This window comes from Synchiropus splendidus, chromosome 1 (genome assembly GCF_027744825.2).
Source record: "Synchiropus splendidus isolate RoL2022-P1 chromosome 1, RoL_Sspl_1.0, whole genome shotgun sequence".
NCBI classification, from domain to species: domain Eukaryota; kingdom Metazoa; phylum Chordata; class Actinopteri; order Syngnathiformes; family Callionymidae; genus Synchiropus; species Synchiropus splendidus.
In genome coordinates this window covers 69087913-69102988 of record NC_071334.1, presented here as the reverse complement: position 1 = coordinate 69102988, position 15076 = coordinate 69087913, and the positions used below count along the sequence as shown (strand labels likewise).

Below are 15076 nucleotides of genomic sequence, written 5' to 3'. Positions count from 1 at the left end.
GGGGATGGAGACATGATGGATGAGGCGCACACAGGAAGACCAGACCAACCCCACCAAAGTAAAAGAGGAAATAAACCACCAGGGGAGGAACAAAACATAACTGGCGACGGGTGACGTTTTAGTTTAGAAAAATGCTCACATTTTCTTGCCGTGCAGATGCTGTGACAACCAGGCAGTCAGAAACGTGCTTTACCTGGAAACGTTTTTTGTATCATTTAAAATCATGTGGTTGTTAACACTCGGCACATTTTAATTTGGAATCATGCAAATTTGTGTTTCCTGTCATCCTGCGTATTTATCGAGGAGTTGCTTTTCTTCAAGGCGCACGTGCGAATAGCTGTCCCGGACGTCACCATCGTATTTTCTGACTTCGATAGCGAGAACGCTCTGAACTCGGCTGTGCTTCCGAGGTAACTGGAACGCAGCGTTGCAATTCACTTCGCAGAAAATTCAATCAAGAATTTTGTGAGGCAGCATATTAGCATTGTTAAAGGCATTTGTGTTAACTGGAAATGGCCAGGAAAGGGGCTGTTTCGTTTCACTGAATCAACAGCTTGACAAACAAAAGGTACAGTAATGGCTCATTGAAGGGACAGTGAGTCCTAATATTAAGACTGCGCTCCTTGTTTTGACTGCAGAGCTCCTTCTCCGCGAGCTTTTCACAGTCAGAATGTTTCGTTCTTGTGTATTTGCGCAGCACAATATCGTCTTGTTCCAGGGATCCTAATGAGGAAAGAGTGTTTGCTTCCAGATGTAGATCATGAGTTTGTTTGGCGCCGATTAAAACGGCCCGGCTATGAGTTCTTTAATAATAGCGCTCAGCGCGTTTCCTCTGGGGGAGGCCAGAGTTCGGGTTGCCCTCTTAATGGTCCATTGATAACCCGGTCAACTGAAAGGATGTCCTGTCATTCGCTCACAAACGTGTGCTCACACTACACGGCATGTGTGCGCCGAGGCCATTTTGGAAGAAGCCAGCAGTGTTTTGGGAGGAAGCGGAGGCGAGCTACTGTTGCAACATAAACAAAAGCACCGTCCGGAATTTACTGGGTTTTATTAGTTTAACACGAGAATCGAAGCAGAGAACAACAGCTGCGTTCACTGAGAATTATCTGCTGCACTGGTCGCACGGCGAGGACTCTGAAGTGGACTCAGACACTTCAACTGAGGGCCTTCTGGAGGGCTTCCAGGAATTGTGGGTTTGGAGAGTTGTGCGCTGAGGTTTACGGTCACTCCGGTCTCAAACCTCAGCCAGCGGTGGAGGTAGAAGGAAGCCACATTGTGGCTGCCCGGGCTTCACTTCAGAGGATCAAGTGCTGCAGTCGGACAGCAGAGAGAGCCGGGACATGAGTTTTGACGGCGCTTGTTTCCTTTTCTGCTCGATAGAGACCACAAATTGGTTTTCACTCTGTTGAATGTTTGTTTACTGTTGAAGTCGTCTGGATTCAGATGACATAATTCTGTGAGCGAGGGCCAGCAGAAGCCGCTCTGCTGTCTGTGGACCAACCTAACAATTGCCATTTGCCGCTCAACTGTCTGTTGACAGCTAGGCTGCGTTGGCAGCGTGTCCACGTCACTCCTTAGCTAGCATGTTGTTTGAGCTACGGCGGCTGATCTGATTGTCCGTCACAACACATTATTTTATCATTTTGCAAACAATTGTTTAAAGTTTGGAACTTACCGGCGTTATTGTCAACAGTGTCATGAACAGCGCTCAACCAATCGGGTGTTGCGACTCACGAGACGCGGATAGCCGCGACATTTACCCTGAAAACAAACATGGCGGCTTAGCAGTTGCGGCTCACGAAGGCATGTGAATCACATGAACTTTAGGGCGTCTGATTTCTCATGGCTCTGTTTCACTGTTGAAGCCAAGGTGATACACAAGCTACCAATTTCCCCTTTTTAAAATCAATCAATCTATTAACTAGCTTTCAATATTACATATATGGTTCATTTTTAATGCCTGAAAAGCACTGATCTGTTCACCTATTAGCATGACATTCAAGACTCAAATGCAGCAGGAGGACTATGCTAAAATACTACACTTCACTTTCCGGTGTCGCACTTCCGTCTCCTCCTCTGGACACATGTTGTGTTCTGTGTAAACGTGAGGTACGTCCACGAAAATGAATACCGTAGCAGGACGAGATAACAAGTTGACCTGACCCAAACTATGCTGGCACTTGAGGCATGCTATCATATTTGATACCAAAGCAATTTAGTCTGGTCAGCACTTAAGCTACGCCACCTGTTGGCACATGTTTCCGTTGGCACTCAGACGACGTCAACACTGTGTTTAGGTGAGCGCTAGAAACATGTCTATCCATCTGAACAAGGCTGCTATCTTTGGGTGTCATTTTTGAATTGGAAAAATGGTAGCGCTTAAACCTCGCTGGCAAGAACATTGAAATGTATCCTGCATGCCGTATTAGCATTTAAGCTACATAAACATGTCATGCATTTTAGCAATGTCAACACTTTCCGCTACCCACAAACGCAGCACGACACCTAGGCTGCTATGTCGCTACGTCACTGGACTTTTTGTTTATGACAATTATGGCGCTAGTAAAATACAATCCATCCAGAATGAAGTTGTATCACTTGAAAATGCCCCAAATCTTTTGGACTTATTGTCGTGGTGAGGTGGGATTAAGGTGTCCATCACCTGGTTAGAATGGAGGCACTTTTCAGTTGAAATGCTGATAAAACGTAAATGTTGCTCCACCTTTGTGGGTTGTTTTACTGCTCTCCGGGTTCCTTCGCATTCTGCCTGTTCTTTAGAAGAACATGTGTAGTCAACAAGGAGCGCCATTTAAGTTATGCCTCTCAGAAAGTATCTTGTCCTGCGGACCATCTAGGAATCAAGGCATGGCAGGCATGTTAGCTTCTCTCCTGTAGCGCTGTGACGTGTGCTTCGACAGAACTCAGCAAAACACGGCGTTGGAGCTGACAACAGACCACATTTGTGGGTGACCTCTTGACCACCCGGCAGTTATACACATTAGTGTATTCAGGACTGAAGACTCACCCTTGTGTCATTCAAGCTGTGCATCCTCCCCCCCCTCCCACGCCGCCTCCTTCTTTCCTCCACCCGCCCGTTTTATCTCCCACCCCTTTCCGCCTCTCCTCTGCCTCTCCAGAATGTTTGGATAGATCTAAATGGTGCGATTGTGACTGCTCTGCCGGCTGTCTGCCCCTCCGTGTCACTGGAAAGTCTGACGTGAGCGAGCAGGAAAGGAAGAAGTGGGAGAGTGCGAGAGAGGGGGGGGGGCACGTTCTTCAGAACAACAAGGCATGGCGGCCCTCCAGAGAGCACGGTTTGGAGTCAGGAGTCAGCAGGCCGCTGTGGACGCTCCTTCCCTTTCTCCATGGTGGCTCTGTTGGGCCCTCGACTCTCCCACACTTGTCTTTTTTCAGCACGTATTCCCCACAGATCGCCCATCTTCCCCTCGCAGTCTACAGTTTCTCCCAACCTGGCCTGCTCCACCCTAACCTGTTCCTTTCTCTCCTGGACCAGGGGGATGGGAGACAACGAAAAAAAAGCCTTTAAATCTAGGCCTCTCTCAGTTACCCACCAAGGTGTCGTGTTGCAGTTGAGGCGCTTCACCGTGGCGTCGCATGTCACGGCATTCAAAGGGCCGGGGTTTAAGAATGTGGGTCATTTGAAGTAGAGCCACTAAAGTGTGTTGTTTGCCCGTGAATGGGGCCTTCTCATATTGACATGCTGAAAAGCGTGTGAATAAACACCAGTGCCTGGGGGCCACACTAAAGTGTTTGGCCGTATTCTCCTCCGCACCCCACCTACACAAGTCCGGTATTATCTCCCACATGAATGGAGTTCTGAATCTGGATTTGATATGGGCGAAGTGTTCATGGTTGTTACCTGAAATCACGCCAGAGTCAGAACCTTTACAGATCCTGGGGAAGGCTTGATTTACTGAAGGAATTGTGGCTTGAGAAAATCTATTTTATAAAACCTAAAATTAAATAATCCATTTCCTGTCTTACTGTGGTGTTGCTTCAAGCAGTTGTGTCCTGTAGCGATACAACATGAGAGTATGATGTACTACATGGCTGTGCAGATGTTAAAGCCCACTACGTGGGTCAAGAAAAAGGGTACATGAGAAACAAAGGGTCAGAAGTTTGTAGCAAATATACATTATATGGAGGTCAAATTCCTGTGGATACTGTGAAGGGACAGGTGAGAGCGGCAGGCGTGGCCAACCGCGGCTTGGAAGTGGGCGGATTTAATGAATGATTCTGCAAACATGGTACAGAAACAAACAAAACAATGCTGCAAATGTCGTGTTGATCTGACTAACGTGGGTGATTATGGCTGGTGATGGTCTCTGAAAAGCGAGGGGGTGATGGAGGCTCAGGTGGCAGCAACAGAGCTTCTAAGGAGGTGAAAGAATGAGTGTAGGTGGCTAAGAAACGGGAGCTAATGTGTTAAGTCGGAGGGAATGTGGCCTACAGAGGATAAAAATGGCAACCAAAGGGCCAACTTTGCACAGAGGAGGGTGACGGAGAGAACAAGTGGATAAAGCAGGAGGGGATATTTGGCTAAAGAGACAAATATTGAGGCAGACTGGGCTTTGAAAGTGTCACAACACAGTGGGAGGATGTGGCCTAAAGTTGCGATTCATGTTGGAAAAGGACATGTGATATGGCAAACCAGGGTATGAAGGTGGAGACAGGCAGAGCAGAGTTGGCAAACAAGGTGGGTCATGTGGCTAAGTAGACGGTTCAGGTGCTAATTTGAAGAGTTTACGTGGCAAACAAGGGGTGAAGGCTACACACTGGGTTATAACTGTGGCAGAGGAGAGGACACATGAGCATAACAGGAGGGCCGTGGGGCCAGCAATGAGGCAAACAAGGCGGCGGATGCAACAAGTACAAGGTGGCTCCAAAGTAAAGGAGGACTAATTTCACCAGAGAGCAGCGGGGTGATGTAAAACACAGCACAGATATGGTGTAAGAGAGGAGTAATGTGGCAAACCTGCGGGCTGATGGGGCCATCGATGTGATGAGTGAATGTGCTAATGAAGGAGGCTGTATTGTTGGCAACAAGTCCACCTGCTGACCAAGAGTCGCGTGCACACTGGGGACGGGCGACAACTTATCGTACACACTATACCGTCAAACACAATCTCCACGATGACAATTCTGCATCTCATGATGAATTCGATAAACACGACTCACTCGCTGCATTGGTCCTGCACACATGAACATGAGGAGACCGCCACGGCGCCGCGCTCTCCAGCTCCGCTGCGTTTGACAGCCGACACCGGCGTGTTACAGTTGTGGAGAGTGTGGTGGACTTTGGTTCACCATGGTAGTTTGAAAGTGATGTTGAATCCAGGGAACCTTTGATCATGACACTGGTTGACTCTGAGTCTCTGGATCCCTGTTTCTTTGATGAGATGGTGTGGTCCTCATAGGTTCTCTGAGGCGCTCGTCTGCCTTGGTTCACATCAACACATGCAGGTCTCCCGCTGCTCCAGTATTGGCGGCGGCGTCCTTTTCCACATCCCCATTAGGCTTCACTGATCCAGGACACACTCTCAAAGGCAGCGCTACTGCTACGAGCCGCCATCATTTAGGGACCATCAACAAATTCTAAAGAGCTCAAAGTATGAGTGAAATCTTCAATAAGGAAATGGAAAACAAGCATGTTAGGAGAGGGAATTGTGAGAAGGTTTTTCATCACACAAGACAAAGGACAGTTTGTATCATGATCTGGAGAATAGAATCTGACGCCATGATCATTTCTTCACCTGATTTCTAATGTTTCTTCAGTAGCATCTAGGAACTGTGTCCAGACTGCTCCATAGTTCAAGTCAACTGTTCAGAGACATGAGATCCAGCAGACAGACGGCTCCATTGAACCCCTAAATAAAGCTGGCAGAGCAGCCTCTCAGACAGACAATAACACGAAAATGTAGTTATCGTGATAATTATCGTTATTGCCGAAATGACCTCATTTATTGCGATACCTTTTTTTGTCCACGTCGCCCAACCCTAGTGCGCACTGGTGAGATAGCACAGGTGGAGAATGGAAGAGAGGAAAAATCGACCCTTGGCTGAGTGAAACGGCAGTCAAATATCTCAGTGGTGGGTTCTTTCACGACACACCAACCATGTGTTCACCTGACAAGTGGAGTGTGTACAAATGATTTGCTCTTTTAATGGGTCTTGAACTCGCAAAGTGGATGATTAAATAATGAAGTTTGGGTGCCTGATACGTTCGCTTCATCCAGGCTGGTGCTGCTTCCAGTTCTGGCCGGCTCCTCTAATTGGTTTCCCACAGCAGATGCTCAGGTCAGATGGTTTAAATTATCGAGCAGATTGCTCGCACAAGGTTTCTTATGAGGACTCTCCTTGCTACCAGCCATCACTTACCCTGTTAAAGTCACCTCAGAAAAACAGGGCTCTGTCTGCTCTCTTTTGAAGGTGCTGCTGGCCGGGCTTCTCATGAGTCTGCTGTGTGGGGCGGCGGAGCCACCAGCGGCCCAGTGGGCCGGGGACGACCACAGGAACGCCACCCTGCGGCGGCACAAGACCTGCGTGGAGAACGAGCAGTACCTGCATCAGGGGCTGTGCTGCCTCAACTGCCAGGCCGGTGAGTTCACGACAAACCTCACCGTGGCTGGGACGTTACGGGAGCTTCTGAAACAACAGAGCGCTTTGTCCGCTGCGCCCTGCAAGTCTCGCTGCCACATTGAGCGTGGCACTTTCTGCAAAGCCAAATGTGAAAGCCATTACCTCAGAGAAGTTCTGCTAATGTCCTTTAACGTCTGGAAAGAATGCAGAGTGACCTAAAAAGCAAGTGCTCCGACTGTTGACCTACAGCCCTGCACAATGACAAGGATCACTGTGGATTCATTCGGCTTCTTCCTTCAGCTTGTGGCATGTTTGGCGGAGATGAAATTACGGAGTGATTGAATCATTTAATCAAACTATTTGCAGATTCTTCTTAGAACTGGAACTCTCTGTTCTCCAGTTCAAATCTTTCAAACGCACGTTTCAGCCATGAAGTTACTGATGAAGCCGTTCACTCAAATGTGCTACGATTTCACTCATCGCCGTCATCTCAAACACACGCTTCGCCCTTCAACTGCAATGAGACCCCGAAAAGTCTGTGGCAGGAATCTGCCATCGTTTGCGGTGCTACTGTACAGCGATCAGCGTGCCAGAACTTTTTTTCACAAAACAAGTTCACATCATTGAGAACCTGCTCGGCGCCCCCTAGGTTTCTGCAGGAGAAGGTGGCAGCCCCAATGACATTATTCCTGTGCTCCCAGTTCAAAGACCACAGTCAGTCAGAGTACATGTGCGTGCATCCATTCTACGCTGCTGCTGCTGCACCCTCATTCCCCGTCCTTGGGTCAGTAATGGAGAGTATCGTGTGACTAGTGTTACGTCTATATAGTTTAGGCGGTCGGCTCCTTGAGGCAAAGGGCCGCAACCTCCAGTGAAAAAAAGCCACGTCACGCTCCGACATCACGCCCTCCCTCTTCCGCCGCTCACCACCTTTGCTAGTGACCTTTCTGCGGCAAACCCTGAAGCTGCAGTGCAAATTGAGAACACTGCACGCTGTGCAGATCTGACAACTCCTGATTTGAAGTTCTGTTTAGCAAGGAAACCCCAGAGAACACAGCTCTCATCTTTCCAGCAGGTGTGCTCCCCTCATGGACGTGCTAATGTGGCTAATGTATGCTTTGTGCAGGTGGTATTCTGAAGTTAAGTCATCACTGTATGATGAAGGGATCACTAATGTTTTCATAACTGACGTCTGTGATGTCTCATTTTAACTTATGCTGCCAGAGCGTGGAAAACATGGCGGGAAATCCATGCGCCACAGATGATAAAAACAGCAAGATATCAAGAATATCCTGAAGTTTATTTCCCTCTCCAGACACATGATCATCAACTGGTGTCGGCCGGTGGCACGCAGGAGCTTGCTGGCTGTGTGAGACCGCATCCAGCTGTCCCTCTCTCTCTCTGTCTGTCTGTCTGTCTCGCTCTGACCGGGGATGAGATATGGGTGGAACTGTGTCGCATCCAGGACCACTGACCGCCAACAAAACCGTTTGGTGGGAAAGACCATGACGGCACTGACCTTGAAGTTGACATTTGTGGAGCCAAATGTTCGATTGAAAACATCATGGATAGCCATCAAGGGTTATCCCAGATGATGTGCTTCATCAACCAGACAGTGAGGGGGCAGGATGAGTTCCAGCTTCTCAGAAGGTCGTCCTCCCCATCACTGGCACTGGACAACAAACTCTCAAAGTCCAAAGGCTTCGAGAACCGAAGCATTCAAAGCTGTTTTACTTTCAGAGGTGAAGGTGAAGGCAGTTGTGAATTCTTTGCCTTCTGGCTCAGCTCTGCTAGCACCATGATGAAGGGACGCTAACACAAGCCTCTTGGAGGATGTAGTGAAGCAGACAGAATCGTTCCGTCCCAGAGTCTTACCCACGACTCGCACCAAAGCACAGCGTCACGCCGTGCGGCGATGTGTGTGGAAATGAAATGAGGCATTTAAACAGGGGGCTGCGTTTGCACCATGATGTAAAGTCTGTATTTATCTGGAATTACTGTTTTTATTTTCTATATGAATGATTTTGCAGCTTGCCGCGGAGAATCTCAACGCTATTTCAAGCTACGCTGTCTCAAAAAAAAAAAGTCAGGGGTTAGAAGCAGAACTGAACTGTCCCTGCATCTGTCTTATCTGACTCTCTCATCCTGGTTGGAATTGCAGGAACCTACGTGCACAAGGCCTGCGAGAGAGACCTGGAGCCGGGGACGTGCCTGCCCTGCGAGCGAGGGCAGACCTACACCGAACACCCCAACGGCATGAACCGATGCCTGGCGTGCAGCCCCTGTCGCTCAGGTGAGCGGAGGTCATGCACAAACTTGCCCGTCTGACATCAAAGTGGCTGAGACAGAAATCAAATTTTCAGTCACATTGACCGACAAACGGACAAATTGAATTTCAACAAGTTAGCATTCATCAGAAGGTTGTTGCTATAAATAACCCAACACACACGGAGCTGGCGTAGCCTCGCGACTGACTGCCCAGCTGGACGTATCATTATTATTCTGCAGCACTTTCTTGTCGAAGAGCAGAGTAGAAACAGAAACGGAGCTTCCATTGTTGGGTCCTGCAGGTTTGAAAATAAAGTGGATGTTGCGTTTAGAAGCCGCTAATCAGTTTATCGTAATCCTGCTTCCTCAAGCGTCTATGAATAGTCGGCAAAAAAATGTGTCGATGTGGCATAAAAACAGTGGCAGGAAAAAGCGTCACGTCCAGCTTCAATGACATCATTTTGACACAAATTACTTCTGTCAGAAAGCTTGTGTCATGTTCATTTGGACCACTAGCGCTTATCTTGGGGAGTTTTTATGCAATTGCTGAGGGACCTGCTTTTACAAAAATAAAAAGTGCAGATCAACGAAACACTTTTGAGGCTTTCTGCCTTCAGACATTACAACAAATGAAACACTAAAAAGTCTCCCAAAAAAAATTCTTCCCTTGTAACAAGAGAGAAAAATGTGGATCTCGACACAAAGCTACAAATCTGCTCTCACTCACTCGCTCTCTGGGAAACTGTTATGTTCAATATCTTCCCACATGATGTGGTGGGAAATAGTTTGTGAAGTGTTTTTTTCAGAAAATAAGCTCAGATCAATCCTTTGACTTCCAGCTCATGTCAATGGTCCCAGTGATAATTCTGCTAAACACCTGCTTTTCAAACCCCTGGAATTCTTCGAAGCAAAACCTTGGAGCTCCAATTCAGATGTTTTCAGTTCCCCTCAGAAAATTCTGTTTGAATTAATGAATTCTGTTGCACTTCTGCAAGAGATTATTTGAGGAAAACTTTCCTCTGAAATTGTCTTTCCTCTTTTGGAAGACATTTCTTTTTTTAAAAACTTTTTTATTTTCCTAATTCGTGGGAATGTGTTTATCTTCGTGGTCTTATTCAACTCTGGTGATGTGAAAACAGCTGGTCCGTGTATCAAATTGAATCAAGGCCGTAACCGACAACAGATCATCAGTCACATGTTACAAAAGGGAACAAAGCGGAGCTCGGACTGCTTCCACTTCCGAGCGCATTTGCATGAGGGCCTTTTATCACTTCGGGTAAGTCGATCCCTCTTTGTGCAGGCCTTTTCAGGTGCACTGCCCAAAAGGCGATCTTATGATGTTACGCGCAGCGGCAGGGTGTGTCTTTGTTGTTTTTGTCCCGGGAGATTTGCCTGTGTGCGTCTGTCCTACCTGGTGAGGCGGGCGTGGCCGGGATCATTGTCTCTCCCACAGTGGGCGTCCTTGTGTCGGAGCTGCAGACCAGAGACTTCGGTTACACTTTTCACTGCGGATAACATCTGCTACACTCTGATTTGTTCCCCTTGGCCAGTAGGGAATAATAACTGCTGGTGAACAACCCAGCACGAAGAGCAGCAATGGCAACGTATTGGACTGTACTACTGAACGCCTCACTTCATAACAAAACATTCAACACAGCACTGATGGAAACACGGACGCCAGCAAAAACAAAGCACCGTAAACAAGTCATTATTATTAAAGTAAAGCAACAACAACAAAATTACTGAACCCCAAAAAAATGAAATGGACATGAATCATTTCAAACACCTGCTCAACACAAGAGCGATCGCAACACATCAAACAAACAACACAACAAATATAATCATCGTGATGCACAATAACTTAGGCAACAAAAGCATGACCCCCGAAAAAAGGGTAACAGCACACACACACACACACACACACACACACACACACACACACACACACACACAAAGATGAGAAAAAGCCCTGACAATAAAGCACAACAAAACTAAACAAGTGAATTATCTGGAACAAAAAAACACATAAAGAAGAAGAGGAAAAACTGAACAACAAAACTGTGAAACTAGTGAAACTAGTGATGGGTAGATACCAGGTATCATGAAACAGTATTGCAGGGTTGATGAAACAGTGTCCTCATTTTCAGCGGCCACTAGATGGCGCTTTTGGATTTGAAATGACGTTTCATTGAATGAGTTGCTGAAGTCCAAACATTTTATAGCATACAGCGCCATCTGGTGGCCTCTGAGAATCAGGGCACTGTGTCATGAAGCCTCACAACCCATCACCAGTGAAAACACCTTTGTCATTAGCTGTTTTGGTACCAGCAACGACGCCAGTCTGCAGATGTGTAGATTTTCTTCTACTTCCTTCACTTGCGTTGTTTTTATCGTTGGTTCTCACAAAAGGGTGAGGAGACATGTTTTGTTGGTTGTCGAAGATTACGACGTCTCTTCCACATTAGCAACAGTGGTGGCTAAGCTAGCCTGGGCCCACGCCACTGATCTAATGTGTACGTACATACATACTGTACTAGATCATTCTATCATTCCTGTGTGATGACAAGGGAAACTGACTCTCCATCATGGTTGCTACAGTGTAACAGTGTGGAGCGGCTCCTCGCTACCTGTAGCTCTGTGTCTCAAAGGAAAGAAAAGTCCCTGACTACTGACCACTGCAGATGTTTGAGCAGCACAGCGCCCGGCTGCTGTGTGCGGCGTATTCAAAGTCACAGTGGCTCTGGTCACATGACGCGCAGAGCCTCCTGAAGCCGAGCGTGCGGCCGCTTTAGTGCCGTCAATTAAAACGCAGAATCGATTCCTTTCTTAGTGAAGAAATCAAAAACTTCCACTGAAGAGGGGATCATCATCCTCTCATTTTCCGCCAGCGCTCGCTCACCACAGTCCTCTGTTGTCGGAATAAGACAGCGTTTGTCGTATTAATCCATCATGCGGCAACTTCTCAGCGTTGCTAATCATATCATAATTGCTTTGATGCCCAGTCGTGAGAATGACATTGCATCTGCTGAGGGACCAAGAGAATAAACACACCGTACACTGAGCGTCAGCGAGCTCTGTAGTGATGGCTAAACTCTTTTGCTGTTTTACCTCTTGAAAAAAACATTTTTCTTAGACCTGCGTGAATATATTATAATTTTTATTTCGGTCCTCCGCAGACGAAATCGAAATAGAGGCCTGCACCACCACAACAGCCACCAGATGTCAGTGCAAACCCGGGACCTTCTGTGTGCCGGAGCAGGCCTGCGAAGTCTGCAAGCGCTGTGCCAAGTAAGTGCCGCCGGTTTCAGTCTGTCAAATGCCACGCTGAGGCCTCCTCACTTCTCCTACTGTGCTGCACGAGCAGAGTGGAGCAACGGTCAATGGAGTGGACAACAGTTCGGGAAGATGACATTAAGGGGACAGTTACATATATGTATTGTTACAGCAGCAGACGATGTTTGTTTCTGGCTCCCCCAATGTTAGAACGGAGTCATTGCAGCTCTGACTCATCTGATGGACCCAGAGACTGCAGAGTCCAAGCCTTTTCTAGCTTCAATCGGCGTCCACAGCTTATTTTCAAGGTAGGAGAATTGGTGGTAGATAAGGGACCAACAGTGGAGGCAAGACCAGCCAATCACAGAATGACTGTCTGATGAGCGCTGAACATTTGAAGAAGAAGACACAAGATGTGGGAACAAGCCTTGGCTGTGAAGGAAGCGCTGCGTATCGATGAAGGTGGTCATGATGTTGTGGCTGGTTTTATGAGGCGTGTCAGTGCCGTACTGAAGCCTGACTCTCCGCGCCGCTACTCCATCATGTGCTGGCGAAGAATTGAATCAGATCATTCATGGGGCCTTGGACCAGAGAATATGATGTCTGGATGATAACAGTCACTTCAAAGGCAGCGAGCGGAACCGTGCATGACGTGGTCTCTTCTGATCCAGTCTGGTGCGAGGGGAAGGACGCGGCTGGAAGCTAGCGACGGCATTCGCAAGTGTGATGGAGTGGCTTCCGCTCATTGTTTCCTGCTTCTGCCTTCTCAATCTCCACCCACAAAGTTGGTGTCTGACAGCGCCCCCACGAGCCCCCGCCAGAGTCTGGTGTCTGGGGTTCAGGAGTGACTTGATCTTGGGACGTCGTTCAGGAAACTATGGGAGGGGAAGTCACTCTCTGAGGTGCACTAAGGAAGCGATGACTGGGGCAGTGATGGACTATTGGAGGTTGTTGGGGAACATGAGCACCTGGCACAGTCATGAGAACAAGAGGTAACCACACCTGACAGGTAAGAGAACAAACGTCAGATGAGAGAGCAAAAGCTGACGTTCAAAGGAACCATAGTAGATAGTTGAGGGAACCATGGTTGACAGCTATTGAACCACAATTTGGTTGAGGGAACTAGAGCTGGGACAGTTAGGGAACAAGGTGCTGATGGTTAAAGGAAAAAAGTTGACAGCGATGGGAACTAAAGATGGAACAACATCTGTCACGTAAGATGACTAAAGTCAGGGGATGAAAGAACCGCAGTTGACATTCCAATGAACTGTAGAGGACAGTTGGGGGAACAACAGCCAGTACTGATGGTTGTGTTCAGTCTATAACACCATGATTTCTTTCCAACTCCAGTTCCACATCATTTTTGTCATGACATCCAACGTTGTTAAACTTTCTGCTTTGGTTTTCCTTCTTCCAGGTGCAAGTCCGGGGAGGAGATGGTGAAGGAGTGTACGCCGTATTCCAACACCATTTGTCGCAAGCGGGACGTCTCCCCGCCACAGACGTCGTCGGCACCCTCCACACCGACGCCGGCCAACTCCAGCAACATCGGTAACATTGTCGAAGCCATGGCGCGGACGCTCAGACCTCACTCACAGGTTTTCCTGTTCACAGTTGTTCCGGTGGTTATCATCTTCATCGTCCTGGCCATCGTGGCGGCGCTCGCTCTGATGGCGTGGTGGTTTGGCATCAAGAAGAACTCGTGCCAAATGCCATGTGAGTGCTCCAACACCAAAACACTGTCTGATCTCAAAGGATAAACACGGACACTGAATTATGTTTGTGAAAATAACATTATTATATTTGCCTGGATATATATCGAAAAGGGTTTAAGAATTTATGTTTATTTATTTATTTAAAAAATGTATATAATTAAATCTATCATAATTTAATCCAAAAAGCAACAAGACATACGTGGCATAAAGTAAATAAATATAAAAATATAATAATAATCCGCAACATTTCATGAAAATAATAATAGTCTTGGAGAAATCCTAACAAAATATTTCAAGGAAAACCTCCAGATAAAAGAGTTTTTAAAACATTTTGTCAAGACCTCTATTATAAGGAAACAATATTCTGTTTCCAAGCAGGTGTGAAGAGTCACAGCGATCCCCACGAGATTGTCAAGATTCCAATCGTGAGTTGACTTTTGTCACCGTTGACCACGCGAATGTCACGAAGCTGCCGAGTGGGTTTAATGGAGGCAATGAATTCCAGGACGAGAGCAGTCCGACGCCAGAGGAGCAGCAGAACAGCCAGAACGCCGGCCTGGAGGGCGAGGAGTCCCGGCCGGAGTCTCGCCCGCTGCTGCAGGAGACTCAGCCGGGGATGACCAAGGCCTCGCCCCCCATGGAGGACGAGGACCGAGGCCTCGGGGACAGCCTGCCCAACACCACCAGCTCGTCCCAGACCAGCCTGTCCGCCCTGCCCACGGCCGCTTCCTCCGGCAACACGCCGCAGCAGAGCCCTGCCGCCGTCAGGCTGCCCTCCGCCATCTTGGTTAGCCAATCCACACGTCACGCCAAAATAACTCATTCAATCTTTTTTGGGGGGTTCGTCTTCAACCTTGCTTTGACTTTCAGGACGATCCTCTGCAGCAGCGGCTGGTGCCAGTGCAAGGTGACTATGACTTCATCTTGACTATGAGTTCACCTTCATTCACTGTAATGTCTGCAGCGATTTCATGTTGAACGGCGATTTCATCTTGTGAATCAAATGTTCACGCAGATTAGCAGCCAATGAAGCTAAAGTGCTGTTGAAACCTCAGCAGATAAGATTTCAAAAAAGGAGCGGAGGGATTTGGGGGGCTGCGGGTCGGCCCGTGAAGCGACCGGACAGATTATTCATCTCATGACAGTCAGGCCTCTGCGCTGCCTCCCGGCGCTTCAGCTCCCTGTTGTTTGTTTCTCTGGTTCCACCTCTTTTCTTA

General features: G+C 47.8%; 1 protein-coding gene across 2 annotated transcripts in view; it reads left to right on the top strand.

The window, feature by feature from the left end:
- Nucleotides 1-15076, top strand: part of tnfrsfa (tumor necrosis factor receptor superfamily, member a) — a 30146-nt gene that overhangs the window by 12332 nt on the left and 2738 nt on the right. The window contains exons 2-9 of one of the 2 annotated variants that reach the window (XM_053862210.1): nucleotides 6454-6622; nucleotides 8765-8896; nucleotides 12048-12159; nucleotides 13562-13695; nucleotides 13759-13860; nucleotides 14235-14284; nucleotides 14365-14646; nucleotides 14730-14766. In XM_053862210.1, the coding sequence (XP_053718185.1) occupies nucleotides 6454-6622; nucleotides 8765-8896; nucleotides 12048-12159; nucleotides 13562-13695; nucleotides 13759-13860; nucleotides 14235-14284; nucleotides 14365-14646; nucleotides 14730-14766 (1018 nt within the window). The remainder of the gene's footprint in view (nucleotides 1-6453; nucleotides 6623-8764; nucleotides 8897-12047; nucleotides 12160-13561; nucleotides 13696-13758; nucleotides 13861-14234; nucleotides 14285-14364; nucleotides 14647-14729; nucleotides 14767-15076) is intronic. The other variant, XM_053862218.1, reaches the window with a different exon arrangement.